At 44.2% G+C, this 24,759-nt stretch overlaps 1 protein-coding gene across 1 annotated transcript in view; it reads right to left on the bottom strand.

Moving 5' to 3' along the window:
* Positions 1-22,750, bottom strand: part of St14 (ST14 transmembrane serine protease matriptase) — a 44,318-nt gene extending 21,568 nt beyond the window's left edge. Inside the window, exons 1-4 of the mRNA XM_047518157.1 lie at positions 22,484-22,750; positions 1,930-2,089; positions 1,520-1,647; positions 1,224-1,294 (exon numbers count right to left, since the gene is read on the bottom strand). Coding sequence (XP_047374113.1) covers positions 1,224-1,294; positions 1,520-1,647; positions 1,930-2,089; positions 22,484-22,564 — 440 coding nt within the window. The 5' untranslated portion in view covers positions 22,565-22,750. The remainder of the gene's footprint in view (positions 1-1,223; positions 1,295-1,519; positions 1,648-1,929; positions 2,090-22,483) is intronic.
* Positions 22,751-24,759: the final 2,009 nt, after the last annotated feature.

Genomic DNA, 24,759 nt, shown 5'->3' with positions numbered 1-24,759 from the left:
ACTTGTAGTCCCAGCTACTTGGGAAGCTGAGGCAGGAGGGTCACTTGAGCCCAGGAGTTCAAGACCAGCCTGGGCAATACAGCAGGACTCCATCTCAAAAAAAAAAAATTAAATAAAATTTAAAAATGCTGGGGATATAGCTCAATGGTGGAGCACATGCCTAGCTTGTGTAAGAAGCTGGTTCCATCCCAGCACTGCAAAAACAAAAAATGAAAAACACTCTGGGATAAAGTCAACTTTAAAAAAGAGGTCTAGTATGAAAGATAGGGGTTTAGTTTCATTCTGTTGCATATGGATTTCCAGTTTTCCCAGTACCATTTGTTGAAGAAGCTATCTTTTCTCCATTGCATATTTTTGGCACCTTTGTCTAGTATGAGAAAATTGTATTTATTTGGGTTTGTGTCCGTGTCCTCTATTCTGTACCATTGATCTACCTGTCTATTTTGGTGCCAATACCATGCCGTTTTTGTTACTATTACTTTGTAGTATAGTTGAAGGTCTGGTATTGCAATACCCCCTGCTTCACTCTTCCTGCTAAGGATTGCTTTAACTATTCTGGGTTTCTTATTCTTCCAGATGAATTTCAAGATTGCTTGCTCTATTTCTGTAAGGCACGTCATTGGGATTTTAAGCGGATGATGACACATATAGGGGGTGGGAAGGGGGCAAGAATGGAGGAAGGAGGGACTCTATAGAGGGATAAGAGGGGTGGGAGGGGCTGGGGGGAGAAAAAAAATAACAGAATGAATCAAAAACTATTACCCTAGGTAAATGTATGATTACACAAATGGTATGCCTCTACTTCATGTACAAACAGAGAAACAAGATATATCCCATTTGTTTATAATAAAAATGAATTTAAAAAAAAAAAGAGGTCTATTTGCATGGAAGCCTTCCCATGCACCCAACTCCCTCAAAGGCAAGTTTGGAAAAATAATCACTGTCCTTCCTGAATGCAGCTCACATGGCTGGCACTATGCAAAGCAATCCACGTGCATTTGTGCACTTCCTCCTACCAACACTGTTGTGGCCATCCCTGCCTTGGAGACAGAAGAATCAAGCATGTTGATCACTTGCACAAAGGATAGAATAAGGGATCACCTTGGCCCTACAAGCCAAGGCTTTCAGCTTTATCATACCCTAGGGTACCAGGCATTTTGTCCCACACACTACCGCACACTGATCCCATTCCAAGACAGGCCAGGGACCATCCCAGCACCCACCTGAAGGCAGTTACAACAGACTTCTTATGGTAGGGGCCCAGGACAGGGACTTCACTGTATAACAGCTTCAGCTGAAGGGGAGGGGACAAGACTCACAGTAAGTCAAAGAATAGTAATAACCCCTTTCCTGAGCCCAGGTTGCTCCCTCCCCTCCTGGGACCTGAGCCCCATTCTACATTACTCCCCAGCCTAAGGACCTTGGAGCAAAGATGAGACGTGTCCTTTCTACTTGCTGGGGCTAGGGACCCAGGACAGAGAGCAGCTGGCAGGGTTCCCTCCCCAGGGTTTAGACTCACCGCTTCCTTCACCTTCTTGGCCAGGTTTTTAAACTCAGTGGAGTTGGAGTTCTCATAAGCATCCACAAAGTTTTCATTTGTGATCCTCAGGTAGCCATTGAAGACCTTCTGGACCCTCACATTCCGGTCTGTGCCAGGTCAGGAGAGCGGTCATGGGCAGTGGTACTGCCTCCACCTGTCCCCACCACCCACCCACAGCTACCCTTAGCTCCTGGGGGAGTGAGGGTGGGGAGGGGCCAACTCTGACCAGTAACTCATCACTACCCATCATGGTTCAAAAGAGCCCAGGGAGATGGCGCCTGAGAGCACTCCTCTACCCTTCCCCCATTCTTTTTCTCATGTCCACCACTGGTGGCCCCTGGGAAGAAGGAGAGCCACCCCTGCATCACCCTCCCCATAGCTGTACTCACACTGGAAGTGCCACACCAGCAAGCCAACCACAAGGGAGAGCAAGAGGCAGCCAATCAGCAGGGCCACCAACAGCAGCCAGCGCCTAGGGCCCCGCTTCTCCACCTTCTTGGCATTGTTCACCGGCAAAAACTCCACACCTTCCTCGAAGCCATTCATGTTCTGAACAGAAAGATGCACTGGAATTCAGAAACTCTCACACCAAAAGCCTCTCAGCCACGTTGGAGAAGAACATTGACATTTTGTGAGGTCTGCCTTGGAGAAAAAGTCAGGGCTGGGCTGAGAGGGAGAGGTCATCCACAACAACCCTGTCAACCACTCTGCCAAGACTGCCTGCTCCAAGATGTGAACCCATCACCCTAGTGGAGGAAAGTGAGGGAAGCCCTCCCATACACACATCCCAGCATCCAGGTAGGCACGAATCACTTAAGAATTGCTCGTTTAATTGAAATGAAGGGCAATCTAAACCCAGTCACCGAGGGTCTCAATTACCACGAATCGTCTTTCATACAGGGTGGAGGTAAGCTCAAAGCCATGATTGGCACTGTGGAGTCTCTGAAGTGACTTGTAAGGCCAGTCCTCACCTACCTCAATGCCACCCTATTAGATTCAGTCCCAAGATCACCAGGCCAGGAGCCTGTGGGTGGCATGGAAACTGCACACCCTACCCAGTAGCCTTGTCCCTGCCAATGTTTAACCAGTCAAAAGGAAAACAAGGCACTAAGCCTGGGCAGCTCTGCAGTGCCATAAAGGAACAAACCACTCTGCTTTTAAGCCAGGACCCCAAGTGGACATGGAAAGTCCGCTTTCTCCTGGAATCCACACCCATGCATGAAAGCAAACAAGCGAAAGTTCCGACAAACAGTATGGCAGCTTCTCTGGGCTCCTCCCTGCTCAGGGGTATCCAGGATGGGGGGACATGAAGATGGAGAGGGGCAGGAGGGGTGTCCCAGGGGCCCTTGACAGATGGGCAAGATTCCTCCCCAAAGCATACACTGGTGCTCAATTCTGCAGAGGGGCTGTGCTTTTTTGGTGTGGTGTTTTATGTTCAACTACCTCATACCCACTCCAAAGGGGCTTATGACAGCAACAGCCCCACTCCAAATTCCACAGATGTCATCACTTTAAACAGTTTCCTGATGATACATTATATACTTGAACTGCTATTTCTTGATTTGTCACATCTTCACATCATAGATTAACACACCGCTATGAAAGATTCTCCCCACTCCTGCCACCTTGGGATATTTATAAGTCTAATTTTAGCTTCCTAATTGCTTATGCTTATGACTACCTAATACCACATACAGAGCCACACCCCAGAGATAGACACTCCAAATACATTCAAGCTGATTGTTTCCATATTCCGAAGCATATACTAACACCGCTATGTCTTAATTCATCTACTTAAAATATCATTAACTGATTTCCTATTTTGATAATTTGAATTTTAATGTCCTTCCTTCCCTTTCTCCCCCCCATCCTCCCAAAAGTTCTAGGATCTATGGATATAAAAAATTATATCCATATTGTGTTTTCATTACTTTCATTATTAAACTGTGAAAATACCATTTGCTATTAAGTTTTCTTTCCTGTATAATTTATTTGTTTTTCTTGCTGCAAATTTTCATTTACTTGGGTTTCTTCTTAACATATACACAACTCTCTATGTATAATCTCTAAGATTTCCATAATATTCTACATCTCCTACATACTGTCAAATAACCTACTATTTTATTTTCTTCCTGACAGCCTTCCCCTGGAGTCCTCTGTCCTTTCTCATAGCGATTTTCTGGATCTTCTTCACCATCACCCTGGGGATTTCCTTCATCTCTGTCTCAAACTGAAGCCCCTATTCCCAAAATTCCACATCTTAATCTCTGGCTTATAGCATTTTCATAAAAATACCTACATTAGTACCTTCCTGAGCACATTTTTGACACTTCCATGTTTCTGAAAATTTTAACTCTGGAGCTGGATGTGGTGGCACATACCTGTAATTCCAGCAGCTTGGGAGGCTGAGGCAGGAGCCTCAGCAACTTAGCAAGGCTCTGTCTCTAAATAAAATATTTTTTTAAAGGGTTGGGGATGTGACTCAGTGGTTAAGCACCCCTGAGTTCAATTCCTGGTACAAAAAAAAAAAAAAAAAAAAAAAAAATTAATTCTATACTCACATTTGTTGATAGTTCAGCTAAGTACAGAATGATAGACTTAAAATATTTTCACTTAGAATTTTAAAAGCTCCATTGTCTTTCTGCTCCTAATTTTGCTTTTGAGAAATATTACAATTTTATAATTGTAATATAAATATTACAATTTTATAAATATTACAATTTTATATTACAATGTTATAAGTCCAGTATCTCATGTTTAATGACTTTGTTGTCTTTCCCTTAAAGCCTCCAGGATGGACATTTCATGATGCTAAACTCTCTGTAAATCCTTTGAATTTAGAAATTCCCCTGTCTTCAATTCTTATTATATTGATCCTATACTTTATCCTTTCTCTGCATTAGCTATCATATTATCTTTAACCTTCCTATAAAGTTTTTCATTTTTGCTGTCAAAATTTCAATATCCAAGAGTTTCTGAATTTTCCTCTTGTATTTGTTTCATGGATGCAAAATCTTCTCATCATTTTATTTCTATTGAGTACCTCTCATGTTGAAGACTTTCCACAAATGCCTGAGGATCCTTGGTTGTTCATTCACATTTAGAAATGAGGTCGTAAAGGCTTTTTGGAAGCTCAGCCAGATTATTTTACTGGGCATACCCAATGATTAGTCTGTGTAGATCTTTCCATGGGATGGTTTAATTGCTCCAGAGAACATATAATTTTCTAATCTCCCAGCATTCAAGAACAGGTAGGAGAAAAAACTCATTCTCCTTTCCACTCCTCATATAGCCTTCCTCTGACCTGATGTCGATGAGTCCAGATATTCTGATTCCTTTTCTACAGACTCTTCCTTCCCTCTACTACAGGGATCTGGGGGTCGGGGACAGCTGTCTCTTTGCTTGGGCAGAGATGAGGATTTGGGAATTTCTAACAATGCATTTCCTTGTCTCACTCCTATCTTCTGTAATACCTGAGCCCAATGGCTGGGGTGTGGTTCAGTGGCAGAATATTTGCAAACCCCTGAGTTCAATCCTCAGCACCACAAAAATAAGTAAATAAAACCTGAGCCCAATTCCTGGCAGAGAAGAGGACAGTTACCAAAGAAATACCCAAGGGGTATTTCTCAAATCAGAAGAGATGCATGAATCTTTAGGTTCAAAGGGCTTACTGAATGGTAAGAAAGATAAATGCAAAAACATAAAAGACTAAAAATGTCATGACGAAATTTCAGAACAAGGACAAGGAGTGGATACTGTACACTTCTGTCGTTTTTGTCTTTGTTTTTTGTTTTTCCCCTCTCTCTCCTATATTTTACATCTCTTCATCATTTGGTTCTTTTCTGGGAATGCTTTTAAACTTGCTCTTGCAAACCTTCTTTTTTAATTTTTAAAATAGCTTCACTGAGGTATAACTGACATAAAATAAACTATACATATTCAAAGCGTACAGTTTGGGACAAATATATCTATATTCCCACAAAATCATCCACACAATCAAAATAATCAATATAACCATCACCTTTCAGAGCTTCCTCCTGTTCCTCCCTGATTCCCTTTCCTGCCCCAAGCAGCCACTCATCCAATTACTGTCACTAACGATTAATATGCTTTTTCTATGACTTTGTGTAAGTAGAATAATATAATAGGCACTCTTTTCTGTCTGGTTTCTTCTACTCAGCACAAATTATTTTGAGATTCATGCCTGCATCAATACTGCATTCCTCTTTACTCTTGAGCACTATCCTGTGCATGGATCCCTGTTCACCTGTTATGGACATTGGATTGTCTCCAGTTTTGCTATAAGTACTCCTATATGAGTCTCTGTATTGGAATATGCCCTTATTTCTCTTGGGTAATTACCTAGCAGGGGAATAGCAAGTTTGTATGATAGCTATATGTTTAACTTTTTAAAGAACCACAGAAACTGTTTTACAAAGTGATTGTACCCTTTTGCATGGTCACCAGCAGTGCCTGAGAATTCTCATTGCTCCCCACCACATCTAGTACTCAGTACAGACAGTATTTAATTTTAGCCATTTTACTAAACATACAACAGTTTCCTGTGGTTTCCAGTGGCTTTTCTCTAATGACTCACGATAGTGATCATCTTCTCACGTGCTCAATTGCCCTTGGTTTTTCATCTTTGGTGAAAGTGTTTTCCAAATCTTTTGCCAGTATTTTCATTGGCTTGCTTATTTTTCCATTATTGAGTTTTGAGAGGTCTTTACAGGTATTCTGAATACGTGTTATTCATATACTTTACAAAGATCTTCTCCTTCCGTGGCCTGTGTTTTCATTCCCTTAACAATATCTTTTGAAGGTATTTTTATTTTGATGAAGTGTAATTTGTCACATTTTTCTCTTAGGGTTTGCAGTTTAGATGCTGTATCTAAGAAATCTTTGCCTACACCACAGACTTTCTCCTGTTTTCTTCTAGCAATTTTATGGCTTTAGGTTTTACATTTGGCCATTAATTTTTTTTTTTTTGGTAAGATTATCTTTGGACTTTGTCTTAGCCTTTCTCTCTCAGGCTATAGTTTTCTTTAAATGTTGAATGGCCCTCAGTAAGAAAGATAAAAAAAAGGCTTCATCTGAACTCTGCACAGATGGGGTTTTTTTGGTTTTGTGTGTGTGTGTGTGCGTGTGTGTGTGTGTGTGTGTGTGTGTGTGTAAGAAATGTAACAAGCCAGGCACTATCGCATGTACTTGTTATGCCAGATCATTGAGTCCAGGAATTTTGAGACTAACCTGGGCAACATAGCAAGACCCTACCTCAAAAACAAACAACAAAAAAGAAACATAAGAATATAGTAAGTTCTATGTTTAGAATGTATTTTCAAATTACAAAGTAATTTTTCAACTATTTCCTTTCCTGACCCTCACTTGAATCCTGCCAATCATTCAAGACTGGCCCTATTGGTCTCAACTGTAAGTATAGAAATCTATAAAACATATATGCACATATAAAAATACATATCAAAATGTTAACAGATCAAATGCCAGAAAATTTTCTATGAACTTATGTTTATTCTCCTCATTTAACAGGCATATGGAGCTTTCAAAAAAAACTTAAATTATTTTGTCAGGAATTTGTACATGTTTTATGCTCTTCTAGGTACTTAAGTAAGTTAATTAACATGAAATACATAAGAAGAAGAAAAAAAAATAAGAAGACTGGCAAAATCACCCCCTGACTTACAGGAAAGGCAGGGAGAAATGATGCTTTTGCAAAGTCACACAGCACTCATGGCAGATCCAGGATTTGACCCTGGTTTTCTGCCTCCCCAGGTGGTCAACTTCCAGAAGCAAGTATGAATTCTGGGGCTCCACTCAGTCCAGAAACAACTGTTTAATCAGTAACTAGCTTGCTTCCTTTTATAGTCCTAACTCTCAACTCCATTTTCAGGCATAATAACTGTCTTGCATAATCCCATCTTTTTTTTTTTTTTTTTTGATAAGGAAACTGAGGTGTAGCAAGAGGGAGTGACCTATCCAAGGTCATGAAGATAGTAGTTAGTAAAGCAGCAAAGCTGGAACAGGAGCCAAGCCCATCAACTCCTAGGCGGGGCTTTAGACACAGGCCCCAGAGCCAGTGCAGGGGAGATGCAGAGGGAGGAGGAGGAGGACTCAGGGAGCTCCCATCCACCCTGGTTTAATTGCACACATAATCTATGTGGCCATAGAGCCGAAAGAAGAGAAAGTTCACCTGCGCCTGCTTTTGCCTCTGTTTCTTTCTTAAAAGTAAACATCCACAGGTGCACATACAAAACACAATGCTATGAAACCAGGTGCTGGCTTACCATAAACATGGATAGGGGCCACATAACCATGGTGGCCTCTTCCTACGGCCAACTCTAGTTGGGCTCTGGCCTGAGTCCCCAGAAACACAACATAGTTCTAGGCCACTGAGACAAAAAAGCAAGGAATGACTTCCAGGAGGATGGATGGGAATAAAGTATTTGGAGTACGCACTGAGTAAAAACCTTGGTGAGATGAAGGAGAATGCAGGGAGCAGGTTGGGGGATGAGATCTAATTAGTGCCATTCTCAATCAACTTCCTGAACAGGCCGAGAAACCCAAGAAGGGATATAGCAACCTTGGAGCATATCATTATTTTCTGTAGATTTTAGCCCAGTAGTGCAAGCAGTATGTGTTCTTCAAGGTCAATGCTTGTTAAAAACACAACTGCTTTATAGAAGACCAAAAAAAGTATATTTTATTTACTAAATGTAGGAAAAAGGCTATGGTCATACCATTCCCATTAAATAAGAAACTAACTTGGGCTGAAAGCTAAAATGAAAGCTAAAAGCAGAACAAATAAAACTCTGTCCCAATCAACAAAAGGATCCTCCCACTGATAGGAACTCTCCTAGTTCCTAGCATTCACTACTACACCCATCACTGGGCCACAAACTCTCCAAAGACCATGACTCCTCCCCTCCAGCTCTGGGACAAGCAAATCCAAAGTAAGAATTTGCCAATGATAGCTCATAATGTGGTGCTCATTAGAGAAAAGCAACTAGTGAATACATTAATTTTTTTAAAATATTTTTTAGTTATAGATAGACACAATACCTTTGTTTATTTTTATGTGTTGCGAAGGATTGAACCCAGTGACTCACACATGCTAGGCAAGCGCTTTTCCACTGAGCCACAACTTCAGCCCTGGTGACTACATTTATAAACAGCAAAACTACTACTAACTATCCAAAATTCACATGAGACACCAACCAAAACAGGTGAGGGACAAAATAAATCTTCAGACTTTTTTTTTTTTAAGATTGTTCCTTATTTAACTAAGGTGGGTGTGATCTGCTGGGAAGGCAGGGGATGATCCTGAAAACCTGAGAAGTAACTTAGACTCCAGGGAGGGACCATTAAAGGCAATCACAAGACAAAGAGTAACCTGCATCTGCTGCTAGAGATCAAGGTCAAGGGGCAGATGTGATGTCACTGGCTGAAGACACAGGTGTGTGGCTCTGACCTGAGATCAGGACAAGGGTTGATGGATTCATGTGCCACTGCCAACTGTCCCTGATGTGTGGCAGATGTTCTTCTCTTGCATATTCAATGACTCAATGTATCTACCCAACCAGATGGAACACATCTCAATTCCACAACATCGTCACCACCATTGGGGGCAATAAAATCCTTGTGATTGTTTCAGCAAGAAAGGAGAGTACGGACTGAACACCAGTGATGTTTCTCCAGGTGAGAAGTATTTTATAACACATCAAAGATGCTCCCTCTGCTCAAGGGGAAGATCAATCAGCATGACCAACTCTAACAGCCAACTCTAAGTGCCAACTCCAGATAGTACGTGGCCGAGTCCCCTGAAACCTGCATGGTTGGAGGCCACCTCCGATGACTGCACAAAGAAGGACCTCCAAATTCGAACTGTCATATTTGTCATCTGGACAGTGCCGAGTACAGATGTGGGATACCAGAGGTAAAGTCAGAGAAAGTCCTCTTCATCCAGTTGCTGATGGCAGCCATACCTCATTTTATTACACCTCACGTTACTGCGCTTCACAGATATTGTGACACTTTCAGTTTTGTTTTGTTTTTTTGTTTGTTTGTTTTGTTTTGCAGTGCTGGGGATTTAAACCCAGGGCCTTGTGTTTGTGAGGTAGGCACTCTACCAACTGAGCTATATCCCCAGCCCGACACTTTAAAATAGAAGGTTGTGGCAATACTGTACATAGCAGGTCTATGAGCACCATTTTTCCAACAGCTCAAATGATTGTTACCATTTTTTTTTTTAAGTTGTCCATGGGCCTTTGATCTTCCTTCCTTCCTTCCCTCCATGTGTGCTGAGGATCAAACCCAGTGCCTCACACATGATAGGCAAGAACACTTCCTCTAAGCCACAGCCCCAGCTCTGTTACCATTTAAGTCTGTATATTGGATTCTTAGATAGAATGCTATTGCACATCAGTAGACTGAGTGCATAAATTTTATATATTGGGAAACCCAAATATTTCATGTGACTTTCTACTGGGATATTCTGAAATCGAATCCACAACACCCCAGAGGCACACCTGTATTAAAAAGGTGGTCTCCAGTTGGGAGAGGCCCAGCTTAGATGGGGTCTCTCCAATTAAACCAGCAGTCACAGGGGTACTTAAGCAGCTGTGTACAGGGAGCAGCCTGTCACCTGCAAGCTCCTAAGGGTGGGGACTTCACCCAACTCACCACCATCAAAGTCCAGTGCCTAGCAGAGGTCTAATCCAGAGAACACAGGGATGACTGAGAGACAAATGAGAAGGGAAAAGAAGGCCCACTTTGGAATCCTCCCACCCTCTCCACAACCCAGGACAAATAATCTTTCAAGATAGATTCTCAAGAAGTCCATTGAGGCTATAATTCTCTATGCTTATACCACCCAGCATTTTCCAGACTTATCCAGCCATGAATGATAATAAAAATAAAACTAGCTGGGTGCAGTGGCACACATGTATAATCCCAATAACTGGGAGGCTAAGGCAGGAGGATCACAAATTTAAGGCCAGCCTTGGCAACTTGGTGAGACCCTGTCTCAAAATAAAAAATAAAAAGGGCTAGAGATGTAGCTCAGTTGCAGAGGACCCCTGAGTTAGATCCTCAATATCACAAAAAAAAAAAAAAAAAAAAAATGAATGAATGAATGAATAAACTACAAACACAAGGCTTGTTTAGCATCTAGATTCCCAAACCCCTCTCCCTGGAGACGATGATATACTGGTCAGGGGCAGGGCCTGGGATATGACATATTTTTTAAGTTTTTTTTTTAGTTGTAGATGGACACAAAACCTTTATTTATTTTTATGTGGTGCTGAGAAACAAACCCAGTGCCTCAAACAAGAGGGGCAAGCACTCTACCACTGAGCTACAACCCCACCCCTGGGATCTGACATTTTTAACAAGTGCACCAGATCATTCTTAGGAACCTGAGAGTTTGAGAAATTCCACCTACCATTTCCAGTTTGCAGGAGGCTGCCTGCCCGGCTCATCCACTTCCCATCACCAGTGAGAAGAGGCTTCCAGATTCATCAGTCAGGCTGGACTATTTTAAGCAACCACCTAAGATGCAAGGTACCTGCTGTATGGAGTTGGGTTTTACTTCCTTGCCCTGGGGAACCTCCCACCATCGGTTATAACATCATTCCAAAAGTCCCTGGGGCTGTCATCAGTTTCCACAGACACAGACACTCCCAGCTCCAGCTTCCAGGAGGACACTGAGCTCTCCAAACCTTTTTACCATTTTGCCACTCAGCCCTCTCACCTTTGCTCTTTGACCATCACTTTCCTCAGCTGCCCAAACAGCAGAGAGCTACTGAGAAATGAATGAGAGCACGGGGCTCCCAAGGAGGATCCAGAATTTGCTTTAGATGTATAAGCCCAACCCATCAGGGGAACAGAAAGCTGATCCCCTGGGCTGCCAACAGCTCTCACTTAAAGAAGTACACCAAGTCTCCACACCTAGCCAGATCGCGAAGGAAAGTCCCCCAGGGACCTGGCTCTGTCTACTGAGGACACTGTCCACACAGAAACGCTGTGATTCTCTGCCAGGGAGCAGCCGGCTCCTGCAGGTTTCATACCTGGGACCAGTCTCCACCTCCCAGAACCAGCAGGGCCCACCCTGCCTGCACAGCTTCCAGATGGGAGCCACACACCCCTGCAACAAGGCCCTGATGGAGACAAAGAACCCACTGTTGGCAGTGCAGCCTGACACAGTCTCTTCTTTCCTTTTTGGGGGGAGTAGGATGGGTGTGACCTAGTTAAGATCAGAGCTGAGACCCCTGACCTGTTGGGGCAAATATTTCTCACTGTGCCTGTCTCCCCCTCTTAAAAGTGGATTAATGACTCCTTGTGCTCTTCCAGGTAGACTAGCTGCAGAACATAATTAAGCTGATTTCTGCTAATGACAGGGGCCTACCTAGTATCTCCCTTTGATTTTTTATTTCTCCACCCACCACCCCTCCGTCTGCCCAAGGCCATGCAGTCCCATTTCTCCTTCAGGTCCAGTGGGAACAGGTGGAGTACAAACGCTGAAACAAAACAAAAACTTTCACAGTACCAGTCTTCTGTGTGTGGGCTGTTTTAAAGACCTGGCAGATCTTCCCGGAAGCCCAGGCCTGGGGGTGGAGGGTTGTGTCAAAGTCTGCCCAACCAACCAGCCTGACTCAGAGCCAGGAGAGCCTCCTCTCCCACCTTCTTCCCCTCCATTCCCTCCACCCTCAACCTTGCCCAGAGTTGGCACTTGATTGTTCTGTAGTGCTGGGGATGGAGCCCAGGGCATCAAGTATGCTAATCTATTGATTCATGACTGATTGATGAATTGATTGAAGGACTTCTCTTTGTTCAGATCCAGGTAGCCTCCCAGGGCAGGCTGGAAGTATCCTGTAAATGCCAGGCACTGGAATAGTTTCCAAACCTGTATCCCAAACTCACCCTGGAAAAGAAGCGAATGTTCTATGCCCACCAAGGAGCTCTGCTGACAAGCCCCCTCCAGAGCTCTCTGGTAGCAGAACTGGCTGGGTCACCAATTCAACTTTGGATTCTACCTGGTCTCTTGCTCTCCTGCCCCACCTTCCCACCACCTACCACCACCACCAGGACACTATATTCTTTTGGAAATTCCAACCAAAGAATTCTATCTCAGGCTCTCAGAAGAGCCTACCAAGTTCACACCAGTCTGTCCTTATTTACAGAAGACACCTCTCCCATCCCAGCCACCCCACCTTCCTCCTGCACAGTTTCAGAAGGACACCAGATCCTCTGGAACTACACAAGAGGAGGGTATGACCAGTAGCATGTTAATTCTTTTCTTGATTTTTCACTGAACCCATATTCTGATTCCATGGCTCAGTGCATTTTTCATTAATGAAACTTTTATTAAGATAATTGTAGAATCCCTTGAAGTTGTAAGAAATAATACCGAGAGTTCTTCTGTGCCTTCTACCCAGTTTTCCCCAATGGTAACACCTCATAAAACTGTATTATCATACCTCAATACTGATATACCCATGATGGTATTCAGACAGCTTGTCTCACTTGTATTTGTGCTTACATGAATAGTGAGTTCCACGCACTTTTATCACTTGTACAAGTTCCTATAGCTGCTACCACAGTCGAACTTGCAAGCAGGTCCAGTACAAGGGTTGACCAGTTGCCTTTTGTAACAACATTCACCTCTCTCCCATCTCCCACCCGCCTCAGCCCCAAAACCACTAATCCATCCTCTGGTTCTAATACTCGGTTGTTTTAAAAATGTCATATAAATAAATCATATAATATATAGAATTTGAGGACTGTTGGCCTTTTTCACTGTACAAAGTTCCCTGGTGACTCATTTAAGCTATTACATCTATCAATAAATTAGACAATGTTCTTTTTTATGGTTGAGGAGTATTCTGTGATGCGTTTCTGCTTTGGGATCTGCAGAAGTTAGTGGAAAAGTCCTAATCTGCCTGCAGTCTCTGAGAATTGACTGGATCCGGAGACATCTGTGGCTCCCAGTCCCCAGAGCTATAAATCTAAGATGATGTTGGGGTGAAATGACTGAATAGGCAATAGGGAAACCCCTTACCCCAGGAGAGGGCTGGGGAGACCCGTAGGTCCATAACTGGAAAGCAGAATTTCTGGTGATAGAAGTAAAAAGAGAGGAGCAAGGCGAGAACTTCAGGGCTCTTGGAACCCAATTCCAGAAGAGATTTTGGAGAGCAGTTCATCTCCCATCTTCCTGGGGCCATCCTTCATAGCGGAAATAGTAGTTTCATTAAGCATCGACATTAGCAAGTTCTGCTTCTCCAAACTGTGGCACTGCGATGACCTCAGCACTAGTCTGCATTGCAACAGAATCAATCTAATTTCTCCTGCCCAGGGAAGCACCAGAAATACTCCATGTTAGTGCTAAAGCTCTCTCTCTCTTTTTTTTTTTTCCCCCCCCCGATGCTGGGGATCGAACCCAGGGCCTTGTGCTTGCAAGGCAAGCACTCTACCAACTGAGCTATCTCCCCAGCCCTAAAGCTCTCTCTTGATCTGGCTAACCATGCTCAATTCCTCTAAATGTTCAGTGTTTTCTAAACATCTGGTTATCTGGTTTAACCTCACTGTTAGTCATATTGCCATGAACACAACTACCTCAGCCCCTGGAATTCAATAGCATAACTCCATGAAGCCTGACCCACATGGCCTCTAGGGTATCTGTTCATCAGTTACCTCCCTCATCCAGACAAGTAGCACAAGCAGCAATAAAATGAAAATAAGAGCAAATGATAAACGCTTATGCAGCAATCAAAAATGGTTTTTCAAAGAGTAGGTAATTAACATGGAAGTACTAAGATAGACTGAAAAAATCCAAAAAGTTAAAGTACAGTCATCCATCCATAGCCACAGGAAGATTGGTTCCAGGACCCCAGAGGATGCCACAATCTGCAGATGCTCAAGTCCCTTATATAAAATGATGTAGTGCTTGCATATAACCTACACATATTCTCCCATATACTTTAAATCATCTCAGATTACTAATAATGTAAATAGTTGGTATACTGTATTGCTCAGGGAATAAATACAAGAAAAAATCCGTACAGTTCAATATAGACCACTCTTTTCCAACTATTTCCAATAGGTGATTGGTTGGATTCATAAATGCAGAATGCAGATACCGAGTGCCAACTACATATGGCTACTTCCCCCCCTTCATAGTGTATGGGGTATCTCTTCTCAGATGAGGAAAGGGAAAAAAGAAGACTGTATCTTTGCTCTATAAACCCAGCATGGATTAGATATTTAATACAGGATTGATGAATCTATTAGTTAGAATCATGTTTTACCTGCAGAATGGTATTACATTATGATTTCATTTGGGAAAGAATATGTCTATGCATATATATTAACATCCTCATAAACATTAGCATATGCATAGAAGGCTTGTGGGAGAGTATCAGTGAAACTATTTGGTTAGTCAGCTTTCTGTTACTGTAACACAATACCTAAGATAATCAACTTATAAAAACGAAAGGTTGGGCTGGGGTTGTAGCTCAGTGGTACAGCACTCGCCTAGCACAGGTGAGGCACTGGGTTCAATCCTCAGCACCACATAAAATAAATAAACAAACAAATAATAAATAAATAAAGGTATTGTGTCCATCTACAACTAAAAATTTTAAATTTAAATAAATAAATAAAAGGTTTATTTTGGCTCACAGTTTTGTAGGCAGCAGTGCATGACCTATCAGCCTGCTTGCTTTGGGCCTGTGGTGGTACATGGTGGTGGGTATGAGTGGCAGAGCAAAGTCACTCACCTCATGGTGGGGACATGAAGAAACAAGAGAAACTGGGGCCCCACAATCCCCTTTAAGGGCATGTCCCTAGTGACCCCAAAACCTCCCACTAGGCTGTATGCACCTCTTAAAGTTTCTACCATCTCCCAATGGGCCTCTGGGATACTTAAGATCCAAACTACAGCTCTATTTACAGGGATTAAAATCTAGAAAGAATTCAGAAGAATTTCACTTCCTGAGCTATACATTTCTACACTGTTTGATTTAAAAAAAAAAAAAAAAAAAAAAACCCTAACTTCTGTAATGAAAATAAACAAAAACATTTTTTAGAAAACAAGCACAGACAATAGCAAACTGTCACAATGCCTATGCATAAGCACAGTTCTCCATTTTTTTAAATTCTTACTACGTAAGAATTTAATACGGGGCTGGGGAGATAGCTCAGTTGGTGGAGTGTTTGCCTTGTAAGCACAAGGCCCTGGATTTGATCCCCAGCACCAAAAAAAAAAAAAGAATTTAATACCTACGTAATTCTTACTATGTCAATCACCTTTTATTTATTTATTTTTTTTTTCCGTTGCTGGGGATTGAACCCAAGGCCTTGTGCTTGTAAGACAAGCACTCTACCCGCTGAGCTATCTCCCCAACCCCGTCAATCACCTTAATTGGCCAAATAGTCTTTGAGTGTGTGTGTGTGTGTGTGTGTGTGTGTGTGTGTGTTCAATATATTATAGTATATTAGTCTTTTAGTAATTATTTCAGGTATGACCAAGTAAAACTCCAGGGGCAAAAACTTCATTTAGATTTTGGGCAGCCCCATTACCGGCCTGGCCTTTGCTGTGATTGCCGTCAACTCTAAATTCTAGATCGCCTGTGGTAGAGACAGCCAGCTCCTCAAGGGGACCACAGGAGGGAGGTGTTCCTGTTCCCAGCACTGAAGGTGGTGTGGTATGTGAAGCTCTTACTGCTAACCCAGAAGGACATGTTCTGCTCATGGCAGTCTCTCATTCAGGCTGTCCGGTTCTTTTCTGACTCATAATTAAATCATCCAGGTATCGACCTTTCCCTCCCAGCTGGGTGTCATCCACAACAGGTAACAGGCAAGATTCCCAAGTCCTCACCTGAGTCGTCACTAAAAAGGAAATGGCCCAGAACCCAGGAGGAAAGCCACCACCCAGAGGGACCTTCTTAGGCGCAACTGCTCAATCAGACACTACCAGATCTCAGGATCCTCCAGCCCCCAGTCCTCTACCACATCTAGTAGACTGACAGGCCAACCCCAGGACACAGATGGTATGTGCACAACAACACACTAGACAAAGCACACACACAGAGTAAGGAGTGGAACAAGGCACAAGACGTGTTGGCTTGGGTGGGTGAATTTTTTTTCAGTCTAAATTTTTCACCATGATTTTTAATCATGTGCGTGATACACAAACCTATGTGTTGTTTAAAACATCGTTGGACTCATACCTCCAGCTGAGCTCCTGATCTACCAGCTAAGTAACCTCATCAAAAGGGAAACCAGACAAGTTTGGAGTGAGATGATTTGGTACACTTGTGTTGGCGCCTGGTGATCACCATTTCTTTTTTTATGTGCTCACAACTCTCTAATGATGTGTTCTGGGGTTTTGCTGGGGACGTGCGTCAATCACCAACGTCTTTGGGATACAGTTTTATAATAGCATTGTGGTTAAGATCATAGGCTTTGAAGTCACACAGATCAGGTTTAAATTCTTGCTCTACCTCTTACAGCATTTGGAACACTTACACAAGCCCTCCGAATCTCAGTATTCTCTTTCGTAAACTAGGCATCTTCCCTCCTATTGCTGCTACAAGGAGCAAGCGAGATAATGAACTGCAGTGCACATATTTAGTGAAGGGTGGAAAGGACTGTCATATTCTCCACTTTCTTCCCACCACCATCATCATCACCACCAACAGCACCTCAGAATCTTTCATGTGGGCCAAAAGAAAGGAAGGATCCGGGCTGGGGAAATAGCTCAGTTGGTAGAGTGCTTGTCTCGCAAGCACAAGGCCCTGGGTTCGATCGCCAGCATCAAAAAAAAAAAAAAAAAAAAAAGGAAGGATCCAAGCTTTTTAACAATCAATCAACTATCACAAGGATTCCAGGGGAAACTCAACATATCACAAGTCCATACAGAATGGGCAAACATGGAAAGAGTGAGCACCCAAGGAAGAATTTTTAGTTGGGACCTATTTCTAGAACAGTTCTTAATATAGAAAAGCTCTTAATAAAGAATTTCTGCCCATAGACTCTGAGCCAATGCCAAACACCCTTCTCACCACTGCCCACTAGTGTGGGAACTCCTGAAAAGTCAGGAAGTTTTTATTCTCATTTCCATACTATCAAACAGCTTTACTAACATAGCCCCAGGCATCTCAGAAACCTCCCAAAAAGAGAAATCTAATTTCTTAACCAAATCAAATGAACTCTTACCCATAGCAATCCATTCCTTCTTAAGCCTATTGGGCTGATAGACCTGTTTTGTATGTTAAAGTCCAAGTATAATACAGCAGAGCCAGACAAGCGGGGTCCCAACCTAGACCCCACTACTGTTCTGCCCTGTGACCTTGTGCAAGTTAATTAGACTCTCTGAGTTTCATTTTCCTCACCTATAAAAAGATAATAATAATAATAGCAGTCGATATGCCATATCCCCCAGTACTACATTAGAGCATGCAACCAATTGAGAATTGAAAATATTTTTTAAATTGCATCGGTACTGAAGAAGTGCAGATTCTTTTTATCAATACTCTCTAAATAATATAGCACAACAACTATTTACATTGCATCAGGGATTATAAGTGACCTAGAGATAATTCAAAGCATACCAGAGGATGTGCACAGGATTTTTGCACATAGAATCACGTGTGACGTAACATTTCAGTCAACAACAGACTACACATTCAACTGTGTATATACCATATAGCCTAGGTATGTGGTAGGTTACATTATGGGGTTTTGCGTATTAACACTTTATGGTGTTTGCACACACCAATCAACTACCCACAAAGTTCTCACAGCATATCCCTCATAGGCAATGCATGACTGTCTGTGTTACATTATATAAGGGACTTGAGTACCTCAGATTTTGGCATAGATCAGGGATTCTGGCACCAATTCCCCTCAGATATTGAGAGACAGTTGCACTACTTCTAAGGGGGTAGTTAACACATAAATGCTCATAAATGCTAGCAACATTACAAGTATGCACAGTATCGGGAACAGTAACAGATAATTTGGAACCGGGGCTACCTGAGGACTCTGTCACATTCTCCCTCCCCTTCACTAGAACAGACTTCCTGTCTTAGGAGAGACATGAGCCAACAGCCTAGGCAGAACCACAGACCAGAGAAGGGAGAGAAGCCAGGGGAACTCCAGGACCACAGCATTCTGAGGGAGAGAGGCCACTGGCCACAGAGGCAAGGGTGAGGGAGCCTCAGTTGGTTCTCCTTCTACAGCTTGTGATGACAAGACACCCAAAGCCACTGCTCTGGCTCTGAGCAGAACCACCATTTGATGAGGCCTACTGGTAGCAGGCAACTTGGGCTTCTTACCCAGAGAAGCTTGCCATCAAACTAGGGTTGTCTCTTATGCTTCAGTTTTCCAGACTCTTAAAGAAAGGCTGTGAATTTCAAGACGTTCCCAGGACCATGGTGGAGGGAAGAATCTCTAAAGCACCCTGAAGAAGACAGGTTTCCCCTCCAAGGGTAGGATCTATGAGTCCTCCCTGCAAGCACTTCCAGATTCTCTTTGTTCACCACCTGCACTATAGTTCCTCTCACTTTCCACCACACCTAAGCTTCTGCAACTTGGCAACCTCCTCAGCAACTTAGTAAGATCCTGTCTCTAAATTTAAAAAAAATATGGGGCTGAGGTTTAGTACAGCACTTGCTGACCATGTGTGAGGCACTTGGTTCAATTCTCAACACCACATATAAATAAATAAAAATAAAGTTCCATTGACAACTAAAAAAATTTTTTTTTTAATTTTTTAAGAGTAAAATGGACTGGGGATGTGATTCAGTGGTTAAGCATCCCTGGGTTCAATCTCGAGCACACACACACACAAAAAAAAAAAAACTGGGATTCTCAGTCTCCTGACTTGCATCCCACTATTAGATCAACTTCCTGTTCATCCCACAGCTTTTCCAACTCCAAAACTCAAACTATATGATTTGAACACTGTGTAAAAACTTATAAAGGGCTTTCATGAAAAGTATCCCTTTGAATACTTGCTTGCCACAAACCTGCACTTATGCATCATTCCATTTTACAGTCACAAGAAACTGAAGCTTAGAGAAATTAGGTAACATTTCTGAGGTGGAGTGGCTAGGCAGGGCTTCCAGCCCGGGTTACACAGATGCTCTCTTGAGTCTCCTAAGGGCTTGTCCAAAATCTAGTACTCATGATACTGAATGTAACTCCATTATCCCATACTACACAGGGTGGCCCTATGTGACTGGCAGGACTGTGTTAATGCTATTTCCCAGTGCATACTCAGGCGGTGGGTACCTATAAGTAAGTGTCTCATGTCAATGAAAGACTGAATGAATGGGTGAATGTTTGACCAATTAATAAACAGATGACCCTAAAAAGCCAGGGCTGTACAGACTGGCCCCCAAGCACCTGATTCTGACCTTAAAGTATCGGATTCCCCAACTCAGGTTCCCCGTGTGGCTAGGGAAACCGACTCTTGCTTAAGGAAATTGAGACCTGATTGTATATGTATAAGTCAAAACAGCTTCATAGCCACCACCAAATATTCAGCAGGGACCTAGCTCCTCAGAGAGGCAGGCCTCCCAGTTCACCTTAATAGTGGTAACAACTGGCGCCTGCACACCTGCTCCCACAAAGGCAGTGCTCACACAATCCCAGACACAGGCCCTGGAGGCCAGAGAGAATAATACAGTGCAACACAGCACAGTAGGGCCACTTCCCACTCAATGGGAGCAGCGGGGAAAGGGGCCTGAGGTCATCAGCATTAGGAAGAAGGCAGCCAGATCCAAGTACCACCAACCAGGGATCCAGGAATGGAAGCAGCTCAGGAATGCGAAACCCAAAAGCAACAGGGCTCCTGGGGCCCAGCATGACTTGATGACATAAGAGAACAAACCCAGGGGACAGCAGTCCCACCCACTTCCTGTTCAGAGAATATGCCAAGGCAGACCCCAGCCACAAACAATTCCAGGTGACCCCAGAGAGTGAGATTTCTGGTGAGGCTTGGGGTGGGAAGAATATATGAAAACTTCCAGAAGAAATGAAAATGAGCTTTGGCTACTTCCTTCCAGACACACGGCCCCATGGAACTTTCTGCAGGTCTCTTAGCATCACTCCCCCAGGCTGTAAGTTCCTTAAACAAACAACCACATTGTATTGGTCTTTGAGAGTCACCCCTAACTAGTACTTGGCCTAGAACTATGTAGAATTGGTTCAAAGGAGCTCTGCAAGAGGGAAGACAAAGAGTGAGTCACAGGAAGGAAAACAGCAGAACCAAAAGTGGAAGGAGAAACCCAGTGGTGTGGAGAATGGATGAGCCTCACAGAAGAAAATAAGCAGGGACCAAAGGGAAAAAAACCGAGGTGACCAGACAAGTTGGGCAACCCAGGGAAGAGTGGGAAGGGAGATCCAACACAGTCCCCATCAAGGGAGGATGCTGTACTCTCCAGGAGATGGCCCCAAGAGGAAGGTGGACTCAGACTCCAGGAAGATCTACTTTCCCAGTGTCAGCAGGAAAGTCCCAGAAAGGGAAGAGAGGAAAGGTAAACATGGAGGGAGGGGAGAAAAACAGCCCTGAAATAATAAACAACAAAGAGTAGGCACTCTGCTGAGGCAGGAGTCTAGAGCCCCAACTAGGCAATTATTAAGGATTCACAAACACCCCAATTACAGAAAGGAAGAGAAGGCAGGGACAGGTCAATCTGCTCCACAGCAGAGCAGAGGCACAACCAGAAGCTCCAGCCTTTGGGGCTGAAAAGAGGAGAAAAACGTTGCCCAGCCTCAATTGGTATGTGTGGTGGAGGTACCCACAACAGCTCCAGAATCTTGTGTTCCGCATGCTCCCTAAGTCAGAATGCTGCTTGAAGAAAAGGAATCAATTTGAGATGGCACCAAAATCTGGCCTGACTGAAAGCCAGAAACAACGGATCTGGGGACAAAGGGAAAGGAGGTAGGGGAGGAAGTCCTTCATTTGCACAGGAACAACTTCCCTCACCAAACCGATCTGCCTCTCCGTACTCATTCAGTGCCTTCCAAGAAAAGTGGGGTCCTGCCGGGGTCCCTCTGTAGAGAGGGAGTCCTGGCTGCTAGCCCTGCCTAGGCACTGCCACCTACCTAGGTGTGTCCTTCAATAAAGTGACTAACACCCCCTCCCCCGACTCTGTACATTAAGATGTAAAGTTCGAGATCTTTCAAGAGATCTCTCTCCTTGTTCTTCCGGCCAACGAAAAGCTTCCTGTTTCAGTATCTTCCAAAACACTCAAGCACGTGCTCCCACACCCCTACCCAGTCACCGTCTCAAAGGGCTCCATCTCCTTTTGGGGAAGCACAAGCAAAACTAACACTGGAGACCTGCACTCCACCCTCTATATCACCGAAAGCTCTAGGTCTCCCGATTACTCTTAGCAAAGGTCCCAAAGTGCCTTTTGACCAAAATGAAAAAAAAAAAAAAAAAAAAAAAAAATTCCTACGAAGGTCAAGGAGAGCCAAGTCTCCAAGCCCCACAAAACCTCCTTTCCGTCGCCCAAATCTTACTCCCTGCCTCCGCGCCCTGGCTCCTAACAGATGTGTACTAATAATCCAAAGGTAATGAGGGACCGACACGGAGTCTCTTTTTTCAAGTCAGAGAAAGAACCGAGAGGGAAGGCAGGCCGAGGGAGCGATTCAGAGCTTCCAGGCCCCTGGGGCTTCCCGCCTCCACCGTGGCCTGTGCGCCGCAGCTCTGGTACCAAAGGTCCGGTCAACCCCACCCGGCCGCCGGCTGCCAGGTACCCGCCAAACAGGAAATTCCACCTGTGCGCCCAGCGACCGGGCCACCAACGGGCAATGGAGTGGAGCCTGGCCCAGACCAAGCGCCGTGCGCTGGACACTGGGGCTCAAGGGGCTGAATTCTCGACGCCCAGCGCGCCCCGGACCCCGGTCCTAGCCCACCTCCTGCCGCGAGCTGTACTTGAGTCCCGTGCCAAAGTCCTTTGGACCCCCTCCGGCCTTGCGGGTCCGATCGCTCTTCATGGTCTCCGTGGCGGGTCTGGGGTCTCAGAGACGTGATCCCTGCAGGCAGCCGACTCCCATGGCCCGCGGGCCACGGGGGTCGCGGGGGGATCAGGGCGCAGGTAGGGCCAAGTTCCGGGGCAAGCCCAGCGCGCCCGGCCGGCGGCGGCAGCTCTCGCTCTAGCTCTCATTCTTCCTGCCCCGCGCAGGTAGTTTCAGGGTGTGGCTTCCAGGGTCTGTCCCGCCCCGCCGGCCCGCGCACCTTTCCCCTGCCCGCCGCCGCCGCCGGATCCGCCTCCCGACACGCCCTCCAAGGAAAGCTCCTCCCCTCGAATAGAGGCTGAGAGAGACCACCCGCCACCACTCAAGAGAGAGGGGGTGTCCCGACTGGATTGGTGGTCAGTAAGGACATAACAACCACCAACTGCATTCAACCACTCTTCCTGTACTACAAACAATCTCTTTTTCTGGAACGGAGCCCTTCTTTTAGCTAGGTTGTTTTTTGTTGTTGTTTGTTTTTGTCTTGTTTGCTTTTTCATCTCTTTTCTTTCTACTTAATTTTTTTTTTTTTATTTTTGGTACTGTGGATGACACCCAGGGGCACGCTTGCATTTTGCTACATGCCTAGTGCTTTCTATTTTTTATTTTGAGGCACAGTTTCACTAAGTTGCTGAGGCTGATCTCCTACTTGTGATCCTCCTGCCCCTGCCTCCCAAGTGGCTGGGTTTACAGGCATGCATCACCGTGCCCGACCCATCTGACTCTTTGATGCCAACCATCTTTTCTCTCCTGCTATTATGCAACTTCAGTCTCCACGGGATCTTTCACCTTAGTTGCCACAACCTGCATGGCTGTTAATTCAGAAACCAGTGAGGGGCAATGGGGATGGAGAAAAGACCAACAGACACACAAAGAGAGAAAAAGCTGGGGCCTGGTGTTTCTTCATCTCCTGATGAGGGATAAACAACCCAGAGCTAGCTTAGCATGTTTATTATATAGGTTTTAACATCAAATGGATTTTTTGTGAGAAAATTTCTTCAAAGCATGCAGGATGAAGGATGAAGTTCTGGGCAGTCCAATTATAATTACCCTGGGCAACTGGTGTCTGAACTCAGGGTCAAGACTGATAGTCCTGTGGCATGCACAGAACCTCCTTTGAACAGGTCATCACCATAGCAACTGGACAGTCTCAACTCACACCTTTGCACAAGGATTTCCCAGCACAGATGAGCTCCTGTCACCAGAGACTATGATTCAAAATGCTGCTCCCGACACTTAGTCACCTTGCTACATGACTGTGTCTCAGTTATGTCTTCAAAACCAAACAAAAATTAGAGCCACTCTGTGACCCAGCCTCCCTCCCATGACACTGACCTTATTCCTGGTGACCAGTAGCAACCTCTTTTTTGTTTGTTGGGAGGCACTTGGCCCATCTCCTTCTGCGGGTGTGATCCATTTGCTGCATTGGATACTGACTGATCCCCTCTACAAATGTCCACCTTTCCTGGATTCATGGCCTACCTTTGGTCCCTAGATGTTATGGTTCCGAAAATTATCTCTTCAGCTTACTCCCTTTTTTCTCTATACTTTCTCTCTTGTCTAGTCATCTAATCCCATGGCTTCAAAGAGGGAAAACTGCCTTCCCAGTATAGACATCACCAAGGAATGTCACTCTGCCTTACCAGTCAGCAGGGAATTTCTCCACTGGTGTTCTACATGAGTCATAGAGTTGACCAGTGTTACACAGTCAACCAATATTATTGAGCACATACACTGTCCTAGGTACTGGGCAACAAGAATGAACAAAATAAAGCCTTCTGCTTTGAAATCAACAAGCCACAACTTCCCCAAATTACCTGTCTTCCACTATTTTCTCTAATCATAATACAATCATTCTCCTGGGCTCAAACTCAAAAATCTTTTTTTTTTTTTTTTCCCGGGCTGGGGATTGAACCCAGGGCCTTGTGCTTATGAAGCAAGCATGCTACCAACTAAGCTATATCCCCAGCCCTCAAAAATCATTTTTGACTCTCTACTCATATCTCATATCCAGTTAATTTTAAGTCTGTCCAGGGCTTTCTCTCACATACATGATGTGTATAGATAGTCCTTCTTTCTTCTCCATTTGAAGACCCTTCTTTCTTCTCCATTTGAAGCAAGGTTGTATCCTCGCTTGCAACCATGCCTGCCAGCATTGCTATTGGCACCCGTTATAG

The sequence above is a fragment of the Sciurus carolinensis genome, chromosome 11, assembly GCF_902686445.1.
Source record: "Sciurus carolinensis chromosome 11, mSciCar1.2, whole genome shotgun sequence".
In the NCBI taxonomy this organism is placed as follows: domain Eukaryota; kingdom Metazoa; phylum Chordata; class Mammalia; order Rodentia; family Sciuridae; genus Sciurus; species Sciurus carolinensis.
The sequence above is the reverse complement of the archived record's forward strand: the minus strand, read 5'-3'. Positions and strand labels throughout refer to the sequence as shown.